The following is a 15664-nucleotide window of genomic DNA, read 5'->3' as shown; positions in this document are numbered from 1 at the left end:
GCTCCTAGGTACGGACCAAGTAGGAACACCCTGTTTCCAACAGAACCTCTACTGTTGCACGTCGATTCGTTGCTGCGGGAAACTGTTTACCGAACCGTTGCCCAGAAACAACCCTGGAATATTTGTTCATCTCGCGGTTGTTACATAGGAATGGCTCTACAAGCTACTATATATATACACGTAATAAAGTGGTTAAATAATTCCACAGAGAATACCTATGAACACCCAGGTCAGTGAACGCCACAATCCGTTTCGGGGAGTTATACGAAAGGAGCTCTTGAGAAGTACTTTTTTTTCCCCCCCTTGGCACTACAGGCCCAGTGGGCCTAGGCCTACCTCCATGAAATTCTCCGTTCACTTCGGTTTTTGTAGATCTTACACATACGGTAGGACTCCTTGGGCGGGTGGTCAGCTCGTCGTAAGGCCTCTACCTATACACAGACACAGAAAAACGCACACACACACACAAACTAAACATCCATGCCCTGAGTGAGATCCCGGTTTCCAAGCGAGCGAAGACAGTACATGCCTTAGACCGCTCGGCTACCGTGACCGGCCTTGAGAAGTACTTGGTATCCCATATTAGGATAGAACCAATGAAGTATCACATAATAAACTGGATATTAATTTGGTGCATATAGAAGACTCAAGTTAGATATAACTGTCATTATGTGAGAACATAAATATAATATTTTATTCGTCCGAAGAATAAACAATATTTCATAACAAGGACCCGCGATAATAATGAGACACGCCATACAACTTTACTTGAAAAAGAGGCGCAAACAAACAAAAAATATCCGATTTTAAAAATTACTCAAAATCATTTCAGTTTATGGAAATACACGGTACACAATCAGCGAACAAAAGTAAAAATAACAAAATGTTTGACATGTCATAAAGTCTTATTCATTAATTCTTCTTCAGCCGGTTCTGTAGTGCCGTATCTTTTAGTGTTCATTTCCTTGACGTACTTCCTCATGAATGGGGCGAAGAGTGCAGGGTCCGTATTTCGGCGATCCGGCGGTTCTGTCAGTAGGCTGACGACACTTCCCACAACAAACACAACGATAATCCCCATCAACGTGTAGTACATAAAGGAGACGCGATACAACACGAAGACATCGTCGTCTGAAGCATCATTCCTAGAAAGTGCACAAACACAGCCCAGACAGTTAAGTTTCTTTCCTTCGTCGCAATGTCCACAATGAGTTGTGACCATCCAACTTCCTGCCAAATGGCCCTTCGCTAGTAAAACGACTAGAACGTGAATTCAGTCGTATTCTATAAATCGAGTTCAAGAATATGTGAAATCTTTCTTTCTTACCCCCTTAAACGCCTACTTATAATTGTGATTAGTCATAGTAAGCTATCCCTGTAACAGGCCGTACAGACCCATCAGTTTATGAGACGTCAATGTTCCCACATTTTATAGACAGTCGGCTCAAAAATGGCGGTGAGGTTGTCAACTGTACACGCCGGCCGCCCTTTAACCCCAGGAAGATTCCTGGTACTCATTTGTATTGAGTTGAAATCAGGGCGATAGTGCGGCTGGAAAGATCAGGTAATTGAAAAATCCAGTGACTTCATCGGGAATCAAACCTGTGACTTTCTGCTTGTAGTATAGTCCCTCAACAAACTACGCTAAGGCGTGACCCCTTATTATTCATAGTGGAAATATTCAATTGTAAGTTTAGCAGTTTTATTCTTCTGAGACTTAAATTAAACTAACGTTATACTGCTATGATCTACAGTATGTCCACAATTTTTTCCTTTTTATCTCCTCCCCCCAAAAGCTGAGTGTTAAAATGTAAAGTAAAAATAGCTATAATTATATATCCTCTCTGTAGGAGTACGAAATTATATCGCATTTCCATTAATTAATTTTGGGGAAATTTAAGATATTTATAAGCAAAATATTTAGAATATTATTTTGATCTCAGTTAGGCCGACTGAAGAATATGGTAAGTTGCCGAGGAGCTTCCGTATTTTTATACTTTTCAATAAAACCAGGAACTATAAGATCAAGTGGAGTAATATTGAAACTAGGAGAGTAAGATTTGGTGTTCCTGCGTAGGTGGTTGATAGACTTAATACATAAATAAGTCACTTTGAAACTCGAGTAATTCGTTAATGGTTAACATCAAAATTTTTATGAGGAAATCAGGCTGTAATGATGTACAGTGATTTTAAATGTTTGTGGAGAAGGATCAAAGACCTGACATCCCCTTAACAACAGATAATTTCTTGAACAGCAGGGGAAGCAATCTCTATATAAATGACTGACATACTTAAGATAAAATTGAGTGACAGTTTACTCACGTTTGCAGTTCAGGCAACGTGACATTAAGGGCACATCCTTTCACAGAGACTGGCAGTGCTGGTAGCTTGATCCTACCGTCAGACGTCGCCTTCTGTGTTCCGAACACTACCCACCCCATGAGGAGCAAACTGCTAATGCTTCCGGCTAGAGCACCCTGTGATCAACATTTCGGTTTTAAGTGCAGCACATTTTATTACAGTGTATTACTAAGATATGAAAAGAGTGCAAACTCACTTTTGAATTTCCTCGCGGGTAGAACATTCCAAAAGTGAATAGTCCCACCATGGCGCCACTTGTAACCCCCGCCGCACGCAGTGTCAGCTGTAAGAAAACTTAGTTACTTAATCCGTCCCTCTTATACCTTGGTGTCGAGGTTGTTTATTTTGATCATTCTACAGACGGTAGGACTCCTTGGACGAGTAATCAGCTCGCCGCAAGGCCTCTACCTAAACACAGAATTAACACATACACATACCAAACATCCATCGAATTGTGTGAGATTCGAACTCACGATCCCGGCTTCCGAGCGAGCGAAGGCAGTACAGGCCTTAGACCGCTAGGCTACCGTGACCGGCTGTATGAAAACAATTGTCTGAATTTACATAGGTTTCAAAATGCTGTCTGAATATGCATTAGAACAAACTTGAATGAACTGTTTGCTAAAAATGTTCTGAAAGCCATTACACTGCTTAGGAGACCTGGACGTAAATGAGTGTAGGGTGAAAATGAGGTATTACCATGATCTTAACACGGTACAAGCGTTTTGTTGACTGGATTTGTCTAGCTCAAAACAGGGCTCAGCGGAAGCTCTTTATGTGATGTACTACATAGATAAAATCTAATAAATTTTCGGGTTCCATAAAAAGCTGTTTGACTAATTGAGAGATTGTTATGTTCTTAAGAAAAATTAACTTCATTGGGTTAGTTATAGGAATGTTTCTCCACCAGAAAACGTTACAAAACCGTAATAGAATCATACGAGTATCTTAATATTTCGAAACTGCAACGAATTTCAAATATTTGGAAGGCTGGGGCACGAATCCAACACGACTTGTGAATGTATATCCATATTTGTTCTATATTTGTGTTATTCTGTGTGGCTAGGGGCCCTGAAATGGGTCCGTCTCCCGTTCAAGGAATCTCACTAAATGCATAAAGCTTCAGAAGTAGGCCTAATCAAGACCCGGAAATAGAATACCTTTACAGGCGACATCTTGATATCACACACTGCAGTTTATAACTGCTCCATTTCACATGAACACATATGCAGTTCCACCACTTTTACCTGTAAAACAGCGCCCAGTTTATCGACGACAAACACAATGAGGACACACAGAGCGCCAATTATGACAACTACGCATTTTATTATGTTGTTGATCGTCTTGTCCGAACTTTTATTTCTTAAACAAGGACGAATGAAGTCCTCGAACAGAGTTGCACCCAGTGCGTTGAGACTGCTGGACATAGTGCTGTGGAAAAACAGAACGTCAAATGAGTATTTGAAGATTATCATCTTCTGGGATATAAAGCCGTGTAGCCTGTTGAAAGTCAACCAACGTTTCGGAAGAATATATCACTTCCATCTTCCTTGTCGAAGAATAAGCCGAGCAAGAAACAAACGTGAAACTTTGATAGACTTTCAACGGGCTTCACTGCGTTATATCTCAGAGATAATACTCTTCATAACCACCGCTGTGAGAACCTACAGGTCCTTATTTGCTTCTCCAAAGGTTTATGACAGCGGTTGATTACTTATGTAAATATTATATTGGGCATTATGCCTTGGCTGAAGCATTTTTAATATACACGACTTTTCGGGAGTTGGTTCTACTTCCTACTTCAGGTGCTGGAATACGTGCTGACTTTACGACTGTATTTCCTTTGAAGATTAATGCGCCAGTTGGGCGAACGCGTAATCTTGTGAATATCAGGCCAGTAGCCCTACACTAATCACTAGAATAGAGGAAAGATAAGTAACTGGTTCAAAAACTCATTTTCTTGTGTCATTTCTTATTTATATTATTTCTCGTGAATCAGCATGGACTTTTTATTTCCCAACTTTTCCAGTTTATATGTAACTGTACAATTCCTAAAGCCTCTCTCTCGCTAGTCTTATATTGAAGGCCTTCAATAGGTACAACGGGGTTTCAAGACTCGCGCCTCTTTCTGAGAATACCTCCAGAGCCTTGCCTGGATCTCCAGAGAGATATTCAAGTCTTTCTTTGTTGTACATCTACCAAATATTATAATGTCATATCATATAATTCAATACATTTTGATTAACAAATTCTGCTATTTAAATGTACTTTCTGTATTGTTTATTGATTATTGTGAACTGGATTTTGAATCAGTCGCTGTTCTGGACGTGGCTTTGAATCTGTCGCTATTTGAACTAGATTTTGAACCTGTCACTGTTGCGAACTTGACTCTGAATTCAGTCGCTGTTGTGAAATATACTTTGACACTGTCGCTGTTGCGAATTCTGTTCGCAGTGAACTACATTTTGAATCTATAGCTGTTGTGAACTACACATTGTATCCGTTGCACTCGCTGACTTATGCGTGCTCTAAGCACTGCATAATAATTGCAAATACTTTGTTAAGAGGTTTGGTTTTTCGAACACAACAGAATATATAGGAAAGTGCATATAGCGAAATTGTGTATAATTTAATATAAAATGTAATATAGATTTGTTAAGCGAGAAACTGCCGGACAGAGCGGCCTCTGTGCAAGGCAGTGCATAACCAGAACTTCTGGCAAGAGCTGGCGTCCCGTACCTTAAGGCTGCACTGAAGATGCCCGCCACGAAGAGACCTGGCAGGCCTGGTATCGAGGCAGCTATATCCATCACATAATATGGCAACAGTTGGTCCGGTCTGGAGACAGTCTGTTTCCAAGCAATCGAGATAATTCCAGTTAACAATACATTTCTGTGAACTACTCTATTGTTTGGCTCTCATGATACCTACTGGGCTGTAACTGCTGCAGAGATAACGAGTGTTTTGAATCGGAGTTGTAAAACAGTTACGATTACAGAGTTCTGAGAACAAGGAAACATGGCTCTGAAGGCTATTTGCTGGGTGCAACCCAAGCATTCCCCAAAAGGACGTGTGGAAATCTTAAAAACAAACGGATTGAATATTCTGAAGAGCTACTATCGTATTATAATGTACTTCAGTTCATAATTTTCAAGTTTTCTCGGAGTTACTTTTTCACTTGTAAACAGTGAAGATACTAGAAGAAGAAATTATTTCATATAGACTTGGAAGGATTCTGACGATGGTGTATACTGTACTTCTTTTGGCTTATTTTGGACTTCATCCATCGTCTGGTATGTAAAAGTCCAGTGATTGAGACTAGCTCTTTCTAACGAGCCCAAATGAGTAGGTTCATCCTTCCCTACCCACCTGAAAACAGAGACAGATCCAGTCTCCGAAACGTCGTGGTCTTTTGTCTTTTACATACTAGACGATGGATGAAGTCCAAAATAAGCCAAAAGAAGTACAAATTATTTCAAGTTTTCTGTGGATTTATCTTCACACTGTTAACTATTTCTTGTTTTATAATTCAGATGTTCCCGAAGCCATCCCGTTTATTTCTATTGCGTTATTCGATGTGGCTTTTTAAGTGCCCGTCGATTCGCATCATTTCAATTTCATGGGAATCGTTGAAATTCTAAATGGCAGAAACGAAGATCTTACCAAAGTGTAAATCTCATGCTCTGCACCCAATTTTGTACGGATAATACAACTGGAATTCCTAATCAAATGGTCTCAAAGAAAGTAATGCCATTTGACCATCGCATTTCAGTTCGCTTTAGAATATTTCACTAGGAAATCCTAGAAATGGAAGAGAGACTGAACGTAACGGAACACACCAGATACTAACTAATTTGTACTGATGATCCTGGGATAATTAACTAGGCGAAATATATAAACTGTATAGATAAAAACACATAAGTTCCACAAAGCAAGTTGATTTGAAATAAAAACACAGGAGAAACAAAGTACATTTTTAAGTTCATATGCAGAAGAAAGAGTAAAAGAGGAGAGTTCAAAATGTGTTAAAATTCATAGCTGTATAAAACTGTAGATTTACATTTCGTTTTGTGAGAGAGTGAATATTGTCTTGTCGCTTTGCGGGGGAAAAATAAGTTTGAAAGCAAAGAGACGAGGAACTAATAGGCCCAAATTGAAATGTAAAGAGATAATCGATTACGTAATGCAGAGCATAATAATTCGGGTATGCTACACCGAACATTGTTGTATACACACCGCTTTCACACACAAACCGTATGATTTTGCTCGTCTTATTTGCAATGTGTTCACTAATTTTATTTAATAATTACATAAAATTTAATCATGCTACATTTGTAAGAAATTATTTTCCTTATACCTTATTTCGTTAAGAAACCTCACAAAATATGATAAATAAAATTTCTAGCTCATGAGTTACATAAGGCGTAATTTAGATATTTTAAATATCATAATTTAGCACTAGCCATATGTGAGAAAACTCATAACATTCGAATAGGAATTATCAGGTCGTGGTTATATTCGAATGTTACAAAATAAATAAAATTTGTCTAATAATCGTTAATCTGAGCCCCCCCCCTAATGCCACTGTTAGATTTGAGGTTCTCATGGCGGCAAGTATGAAGAGTACGTTATTCTAAGTTGTAACGTCGTCTAGTTTGGTACAAGTTCACCGACGTTTCTTGCTTCGATTACTTTCGACCCTGAAGATGGAGGCGATACGTTACCCTGAAAATTTGGTGGACTTCTATTGACCAACACGGCGTTGCAACTAAGAAGTTCGTACTCCCTATTACCAAATTTCTGTCTAGAATTTTTAGGGGGGCAGCATGTATACGGACAGATGGGCCTTTTCATTGTGCATTAATTCAATGCAAAGAGCGCAAACTTTCCGAATTCGCATGTTATTTTGAGAAGGAATCATGTTAAGCGATTATAGTGTTGAACACGGTAACTTGTAAAGTAACCTTGTATTTATGTCTTATGTAGATTATCCTGCATTGGCTTACCTTAGCAGTAATTGGATCGCAGTCATGATAACTGGCGAATATCAGAAGCCCGGTATAACAGCTGATAGTCGTGATTACAATTAGCTCGACGGCAAGCAGGATTAGTGATCTGCAAGAAACATATTTATGGGTGTAGGTGAAATTGAGCAATACTGCGACCACATTTCGACACCCTCTGTGCCTAAAAGTACTGTCCCTAATGCTTACCAGGTAGTAACACACAGATTGTGCGTACTAAAATAATATCAAAATTTGCTAATATCTTCACAGCTATAATAGAGTCTGATTCGGAAAATGTAGCTAAGCATATGTAGTTCCTAAGACACAGTTGATCTTAATAATTATTTTATGAAATTATTTTCTTAACTTTCAGTAAAAGAATAACTTGTATGCCTGATAACTTATTTTTAGGAACAGTCGGCATATTAAAATGTATGGAAATATCTGGAAATTGGGCTTATGATTGAACATTATACATTAGGTAGGATATGTGGATAGAATATTGCTTATGAATCATTGTTTCATGTTTTTTTTATTGCTAGCGGGGTGGGACTAAGTCCCTTGTACTGCTGCCACTTCTTGCCTATTGTACCAGCCGCAGATGATAGGTGAGGATGATTGTGGAGTAATTGGTGGAATGAAGATTGGCAGGGGAAACCGAAGTACTCGGAGAAAACCCGCCCAGCGCCACTTTGTTCACTACAAATCTCACTTGACCAGATCTGGGATCGAACCCGGGCCGCCGCGGTGGGAATCCAGCGACTAACCGCTTGAGCTACGGCACGGCTTTACACCTTCATTACTTAACATTTGTAAAAGTTTTGACATTTTATAAAGAGATGACATTTTTTATCAGTCTTTCAACAAACTATAACGAACATAGATATTCCTAGTGCAAGATCAGTGGCTACGCTAGTGAAATCCAACATACGGTATTTAATAAATTTTTGAAATTGTATTTAACAAAATATTGTACCTTTCTCACGGGCTTAAACATTTTTACTAAATAGTTTAAATTAAAAAATATATTTCAGAATTTTCTATGAAATATATTCCGCAACATTTGCTATAGTAATATGTTTTAAAAATCACAACAAAATAAGTTATCAGTCTCCTATCGGGCATAACCATGTAAAGTGATACAGCTTCTTGAAGTAACCAAATAAAAAGATCTTCATTTGGGCCGCAGATAGACGACAGTTTAGTAATATGGTCTTATGATACAGAAATATTTGTACAGCCCTCATAAACCGCGTTGCATAAGCATGCCTACAATTAATATATATAACTACGCTACTTACATTTGTGCCTTTTTGTATGTAGGCAGGGATAAGAATTTCTGAACCATGGCCTGATTTACAGCAATTGCCCCGATCCAGTTGAATGTGTTGCCCACCAAAACATTCCAGAACGACAGCCTTTCGAAAGGGGACAGACTCATCCTGGAGTAAAAATTACAAGACTCACGTTAATTGAATTTAGGTTTACACGTTCGTTTATAATTCGGCCCTGAAGCTGGATGCAGCGATGTAACAACCCAGGAACAGACTTAAGTAAACTCATGTTTGTTTGTAATAGTATGACATGATTACATTGTCCGTAACACCTACATAAACATGCATTGCGGAAGTTGTCAAGCGAGCACGAACAACACAAGTTGGTGAGGAGTTTTACGACTTCCAGAGTCGTTAGACAGTAATATAGGATTATGATTGCCCCACGACTCGGAACCAAGAGTGACTGTGCTGGCGAGGGCCAACAGAAATTTACTGGACTGGACTGGAATTTAGCTAGTTGAGTTGTTCTGAGAAGGTGCCATTCGGCAACGACGTAAGCAGGAAAGCAGAAGAATCTCCATTTTTGAGAACCGTAACCAAACAGCGACTAGTGAATACTGTAACAGACGGAGACAGCGTGTTATGTAGTGATTTGTTAATTACGTAAATTAGTGATAGAGCTATAATTATTTTTAGTTACGAGTTATAATCCATCAATAAATCCAATTCACAATCCAAACCCTGTGTCTAGTGACTAACATGTGACAGTCGTTTTTTTTTTTTTCGCTTAAAGAGAACTATTTTGGTTCCATGAAGAATGAAAATATTTTTGATTTTGTAACAATTGTGGTTACGAATGAAGAATAAGCGAGAATTTGGTGTTACGCATTGTGGTGACGAAATTGTGAGTGAATTTCGAGACAATTTAGAAAGTCAAACGGCATGACCTCGTAAGTACGTTATGTCTGCGTATTTTGTGTGAGTGCGATCTGAAGAAGAGTGAAGTCGGACTTAAAGGTTCTACACGTCTTCGAGCCGAACATGTTAGTAACAATTGAAAATATCGTAAAATTGAATTATGTTCACGATTGTTGTGTAACGGTAACCATACGTGACGAATATCAAATTATGTTTTCTTCTGAATAGTTGAGATTTTTATTAGGCCTTAAATTTCCAGTCTCTAAATATCCAGCATAATTGCCTTTAATTTTTTTTATTCTGATATCTTTTGAGGAGCCGGTATAGTGCAGTCGGTATAGCGACTGGTTACGGGCTGGATGGCCGACGGGTTGGAGTTCTAGCCCCAGAACAAGTAAAAGGTTCTCCTCACCACTTTGTCCATACCAGATCTGCGGCTCACCCAGCCTCCTATCCAATTGGTAACGGGGGACTTTTCGCCAAGTGTACAGCAGCCGGAAAATGAAGCTAACCACTCACCTCCGAATAGTGCCAAGGTTAAGAATACATGGATCTGTACATCCACTCTCCCATACGCCTTCATGGCATAGTACTTAATTAGTTAAGCACAGGAGCAACTTTACTGATAACTGTGAATTTATTGAAATAAACTTCATATTTTACAACGCTACCTCCAGTCCACATGTCTGCCTCACCACGGGGCTGTTGCATTTATTCCTAGGTATAAACATAAGCCAATTTAACATACCAGGTCAATAGAACTTGCTTCGGAAATTTTACCGTAGGCCCAGTCGATCTTGTCAATGTTACTCTTCATATTCAGCATTAGTTTAATTTAATCTATTCTCCACGGACACACAAAATTAAATTACCACTGTATTAAAAATAAAGATATTCTCAAACCCGCAAAATCTGAGAAGGAATCGTGAATTCTTATGAAAATTTAGAAGTGCAAAATTATGTCTTCTCACTCGAATATGCGAATTCTTCCTCCATTTACACTCCTGTCCCAAACTGTACCCATGCCGCCCACTTCTATGACTCCTAGGACGATGACCACTAAGCTGGCCACCACCATCACAAACCCCTGCAGAAAGTCGGTCCACACCACAGCCTTTATTCCGCCCTGGAAACAAATACTGTTTGTTGTTCATTTAAGAAATTATTCAGGAATTAATTGGTCATTTTATGATTAGGATTATGCGACTGAATACCTAGAGGTGTAGTAATATATCTGACACTTTTATTTGTAAAGCAGCACAATTTGCAGGATTCTGTATTCCGAGATATAATACAATGTAGTCCGCTGAATGTCAATCAGCATTTCGGAAGAACACATCGCCTTCATCTGCACGGTTGGAGAGTAAACCAAGCAAGAAATCAGTATGAAGCAGACAGCGAAGGGAATTGGTTTCTTCCTTGGTTGCTTTCCAACCATGAAGATTGTGATATGTTCCTTAGACACTTTTGTTGAATTTTAAAGGACTATACGGCGGTACATACTACCTCTTTGAGAACCTCAGATACTAATCTACACTTTACGTTTGTTACAACGAGGCAAAGTAGGCTAAATGAGAGTCCCCAGGGGGAGGAATATGTTTCGAGAAGTTACACCTACATTTAAAATGCCATTGTATTTTCAGAACAGAGTTAGACTTAAATTTTCCGGAATTTTTATTTTATTTTACTTTTTCCCACAATGTTTTAGTTTGGAAGAACAAACTATCTGCAAATACTGCGACTTAAGAGACTGGTTACGTTTATCGCATCAACCATTTACTGAAATGCAATTCCATTATCAGTAAGGATAGACTGGGTTATATAGACAGTGTCACGTAACTTCGAACAAGGCCCGCATTCTTAGTCAAATCCCGCGCATAGCTTGTAGTGGGAGGAGTTTCTTAACACTCGTTCTTCCACTGGACGCCTGTCACCTCTCACACCCTCCAACCCCTTGTCTGAAATTTATCTTCTGCGCATTCAAGGTTACTCTTGGCCTTGTTCAAAGTTACCTGACACTTGCTATACCTAAATGGAAAATTGAAAGCCGTAAGATACAAAAATACAGATGTGTATTTCACTTAAAATAAAGAACTACGCGTGATGTTCTTTTTTCTCTCTTAGAACCGTCAAATAGGAGACGTCTCCTTGAGATCTGTAGTTGTGAAGTGTAAGCTACTTTACATTTTCCAAGAAAGGAATTATTTTATAAATTCAGTTTAGACCTGGTTATCGTCTATAAGAATGTCACACTCGCTAGTATTTATAGTATATTGAACGTGATATGAGGCGATCGTCCCCCTCGTGGTGAGGGGGTTTGAGTATGTCAAGGACCCTGAGAGCTATACCAGCGGCAGCGTAGCTACTGGCAGAGCCTCCCTTGCTGGACAGGTCAAAGGGTAGGCATCAGACGAAGGCTATATGCAGTGCTGTGCTTACCAACATAGTGTAGATGATGCAGAGAATGGAGATGGCCGGAGTGATAATGTGTACGTTCATTCCGCTCACTGAAAGAGAAAGGGACCTTCAGTTGTGAGAAAAGTACACTAATTGGTTGGGAGTATGTAAAATCTTGCTGAGTATTTTAGTGACGCATAAAATCCATTAAAGTAAACGTGCCCACGAAGAAAGAGCCCAGAGATCACAGAGAATGTGGTGCTGTTGGTTCTTATTTTCTTGCGATTGGAAGTATGCATGACAGCCTGTTTTCCTGTTTAAAATGTCCATATTTTTATGTCCTGCCGAACTTTGCTGTGGAATATACAGGGGTAGTGTTTGATAACTGAGCGTCACCATTCTGACAAATATCAGGTTATCTAACAATTATGACTATACTTGTAAAAAAAAGTAAAGCTCTCCCTGTAACAGGCCGTGAAGGCCCATAGGGTTGTGAGACGTTGAGGGTCCCACATTATCTAGACAATCGGCTCAAAGATGGCGGTAAGGTTGTCAGCCTTACGCGCCGGCCGCGCTTTACTCCCCAGGAAAATTATTTAATTAATTCCTGGTACTCATTTCTGTTAGAGGCTGAGTCGACCCCAGGACCATAGTGCGGCTGGAAGGATTAGATCAATTGAAAAAATCCTATGAGTTCATCGGGATTTGAGCCCGCGACCTTCCGGCTTGTAGCATAGCCCCTCAACCAACTACGCTGCCGCGTGCCCCCGACTCATGCTTGTAGAATTACGTTTTAATTAGAGTCTGGTGTCATATCAAATTTTATATTAACGGAATAGATAATTAATATTCTTAGGTTTGCTGTTGGTGCAAGACTTATCTGTAATTTCCATCACTTGGCTGGAAATTTTTTATTCCGAGAGGCACAGCTACCCCATTATCCATTTCTCATTACCGTTTGTTTACGTTAAGAAACAATTCAACTTCATGAATCATGTGATAAAATTAAAGAAATAGTGTGATTTATGTATTCTGACATAATTTATATACGTAAAACAGGAGCTGCCTAGCATATCCTGTCCCTGTCCCTATAACATCCGATTGTAATTAACCAAATCTAAATTGATAATTGTCATCTTAGGGAGACGGATGACAGTATATTCTAGCAGTCGCATTGTACTCATACTCATATATTATTAAAAACTGTGACATCTCCTTTCATCATAGTTACACATAAGGGTGCTGAAGTAAAGAAGTAAACGTATATTGAACCTTCATCACACGTGGGCCACATTTAATAGTGATATTGTGTCATATACAGGGTGTCCCAGGAGGAATGGACCAAACTTCGGGAGGGTGTTCCTTGTGTTAAAGTATGCCGATATAACCCAAAACACCTCTGTCCAAAGTTGAACGGTTACGGAGATAATGGCCAGAGAAGTGTCAAACTTTGACCGGCGTTGCACACTTGTTGATTACAAAATACATACTAAAACTGGCAGGAATATGTGGATTCTGTAATGTTAATAATGTACGTAACATCAAACTAACTTGTGAGTGACATGAAGCCATAAAATTGAAGTACAAAATACTCGCTCGCCATGTCATAATTGTCCTTAGGGTTTCCAAGCACTATACATGACACATGAATGGCAAGCGCTGACGTAACGTGCTGACTGCGCGTTCTGATAAAGCCAACTACATAAGCACGGCTAGGGTGAATCACGGCACTCAAGGACAAACATAGATAAGGCCTCTCAGCTGATAGGTATAATCCGTGGACCCGCTAGAAGACCACACTTTTCTTGGGCCATTATCTCCGTAACCGTTCAACTTTGGACATAGGTGTTTTGGGTTATATCGGCATACTTTAACATAAGGCGCACCATCCCGAAGTTTGGTCCATTCCTCCTGGGACACCCTGTATTTGACTGAAGGTATGCGTTAATTTGATTGTTGCCAGCAGTCCTCTGCACGGAGGAGCAGAATGTTACAAAGGTTACAAATGACTTTGGAGCTGGATTGTTTGAACGACATAAGTGGAGGAAAATGGATATTAGTTTTGAACTTAGGATATCAGGATCCCATATGAGTGAGCTTCATCGAAATCTGCAATTGTCAGCCTTTTTCAAATATAAGTAGTGGATGGGTGATCAGATAAGTGGAGTGAAATGAGCAGCGTATGTATTGTCCATACGAGGGACGAGAAATGCACCAGAATCCGTCTGGAACCCCTTAATTGAAGAGGCTCAGGTTTGAGAGAGCCCGCGACCTTCCGGAACTTCGGCTCCGCTCGGCTCACTTCGGCTCCGCTCGTGACGTCACCGCGGGGAGAGTGGCGAGGTGATGACTCGCCTATTACGCGAGCGCTACGTTACCGCTACGTGCCGCTGGGGAGGTAGGGGTCAACATTTCACAATATTCTAATTAAATTTGAATTAAAATAATTTGAAGACGTGGACTGGGTTAGCGTGGATCGGGTTAGGGCCCAGTGGTGGACCCTAGTGTACGAAGGGGACCCAAAAATAACCGGAAACGACCTGTTGCGCGCTCATGCTTTGTAGTTATGAGTTGTGCTGCTAGGTGGTGTTAGCTGGGGGTCTCCCGCGACTGTTAGTGAGCTGGCGTCAGTCTGAGTTAAGTGGTTTGCCTGTGGTGCTCTGTTGTGGGCGTTCCTGTTTCAACCCTTTGGCGATTAGTGAGATGGCCGACCAGAAGGAACAAAGAGTGTGCGTGAAATTTTGCTTTCTGTTAGGGAAAACTGCACTTCACTCTTCAAGTCGCGGCAAACATTCACGCGGTTTTCTCTTTGGTCATCTCCGAGCAAGCGAGGAACAAATTTTGCAGACACCCGTCTCATGTGCAAACCTTCGGTTAAAATTCGCTGGACCGTGCTCCATGAGATGTTCGTTTCCTCAGAAAGTTGGTCAATGGTCTTTCGACGATCTTCATCAATTTCACGCACACTCTTTGTTCCTTCTGGTCGGCCATCTCACTAATCGCCAAAGGGTTGAAACAGGAACGCACCAACAGAGCACCACAGACAAACCACTTAACTCAGACTGACGCCAGCTCACTAACAGTCGCGGGAGACCCCCAGCTAACACCACCTAGCAGCACAACTCGTAACTACAAAGCATGCGCGCGCAACAGGTCGTTTCCGGTTATTTTTGGGTCTCCCCTCGTACATGGTAATGAACTCTGCATTCTGTGGAAGGCGGAAAATATCTTGTTCAGTTTAGCAAGTACTAGTGTTTCAAGAAGGACTCTTCTGCATGAGGAAAATTATTATGTCACCAGCATTCTTAGCGAAACCATCAAACGAAATTATCTTACGTATTCACAAAATATTTTGTACATATTTAAAGTCAACTAAGAAGCAAAGAATTAAACTATTTAGGCCTGTTACTAGCATAAAATAATAACATCTGTAGTTACCTTGGCTGAAGGCCAGAGCTGGTACATACACAACTATGGGAATATATAGGAGTAACCCAACTGTGCTCAACACTGATGCTATTACACGAACACTTCGGCTGAAGCGTAGCTGTAGATACTGAAATAGCAATGGGAAAACCATGCATCATCTTAATATCACTGTAATGTCTCGGGGAGATTTGTTGGTATTGACTACATATCAAATAATTAAAGGACTTATGAATTAAGTAAAGTAAAGAAAATGTTTGAATAGCGACTAACAGAGAA

At 40.0% G+C, this 15664-nt stretch overlaps 2 protein-coding genes across 2 annotated transcripts in view; one reads left to right on the top strand and one right to left on the bottom strand.

Moving 5' to 3' along the window:
- The window catches only part of LOC111865142 (lachesin-like), an 801402-nt gene that overhangs the window by 564451 nt on the left and 221287 nt on the right, over nt 1–15664 (top strand). The window lies entirely within an intron of this gene.
- LOC111865138 (sodium-coupled monocarboxylate transporter 2) overlaps nt 690–15664 on the bottom strand; it is a 29105-nt gene continuing 14130 nt past the window's right edge. Inside the window, exons 4-13 of the mRNA XM_023852901.2 lie at nt 15398–15515; nt 12002–12069; nt 10534–10688; nt 8669–8809; nt 7368–7476; nt 5101–5210; nt 3609–3792; nt 2558–2644; nt 2323–2477; nt 690–1145 (exon numbers count right to left, since the gene is read on the bottom strand). Of these exons, the coding sequence (XP_023708669.1) occupies nt 896–1145; nt 2323–2477; nt 2558–2644; nt 3609–3792; nt 5101–5210; nt 7368–7476; nt 8669–8809; nt 10534–10688; nt 12002–12069; nt 15398–15515 (1377 nt within the window). The 3' untranslated portion in view covers nt 690–895. The remainder of the gene's footprint in view (nt 1146–2322; nt 2478–2557; nt 2645–3608; nt 3793–5100; nt 5211–7367; nt 7477–8668; nt 8810–10533; nt 10689–12001; nt 12070–15397; nt 15516–15664) is intronic.

Source organism: Cryptotermes secundus, unplaced genomic scaffold, assembly GCF_002891405.2.
Source record: "Cryptotermes secundus unplaced genomic scaffold, Csec_1.0 scaffold92, whole genome shotgun sequence".
In the NCBI taxonomy this organism is placed as follows: domain Eukaryota; kingdom Metazoa; phylum Arthropoda; class Insecta; order Blattodea; family Kalotermitidae; genus Cryptotermes; species Cryptotermes secundus.
The sequence above is the reverse complement of the archived record's forward strand: the minus strand, read 5'-3'. Positions and strand labels throughout refer to the sequence as shown.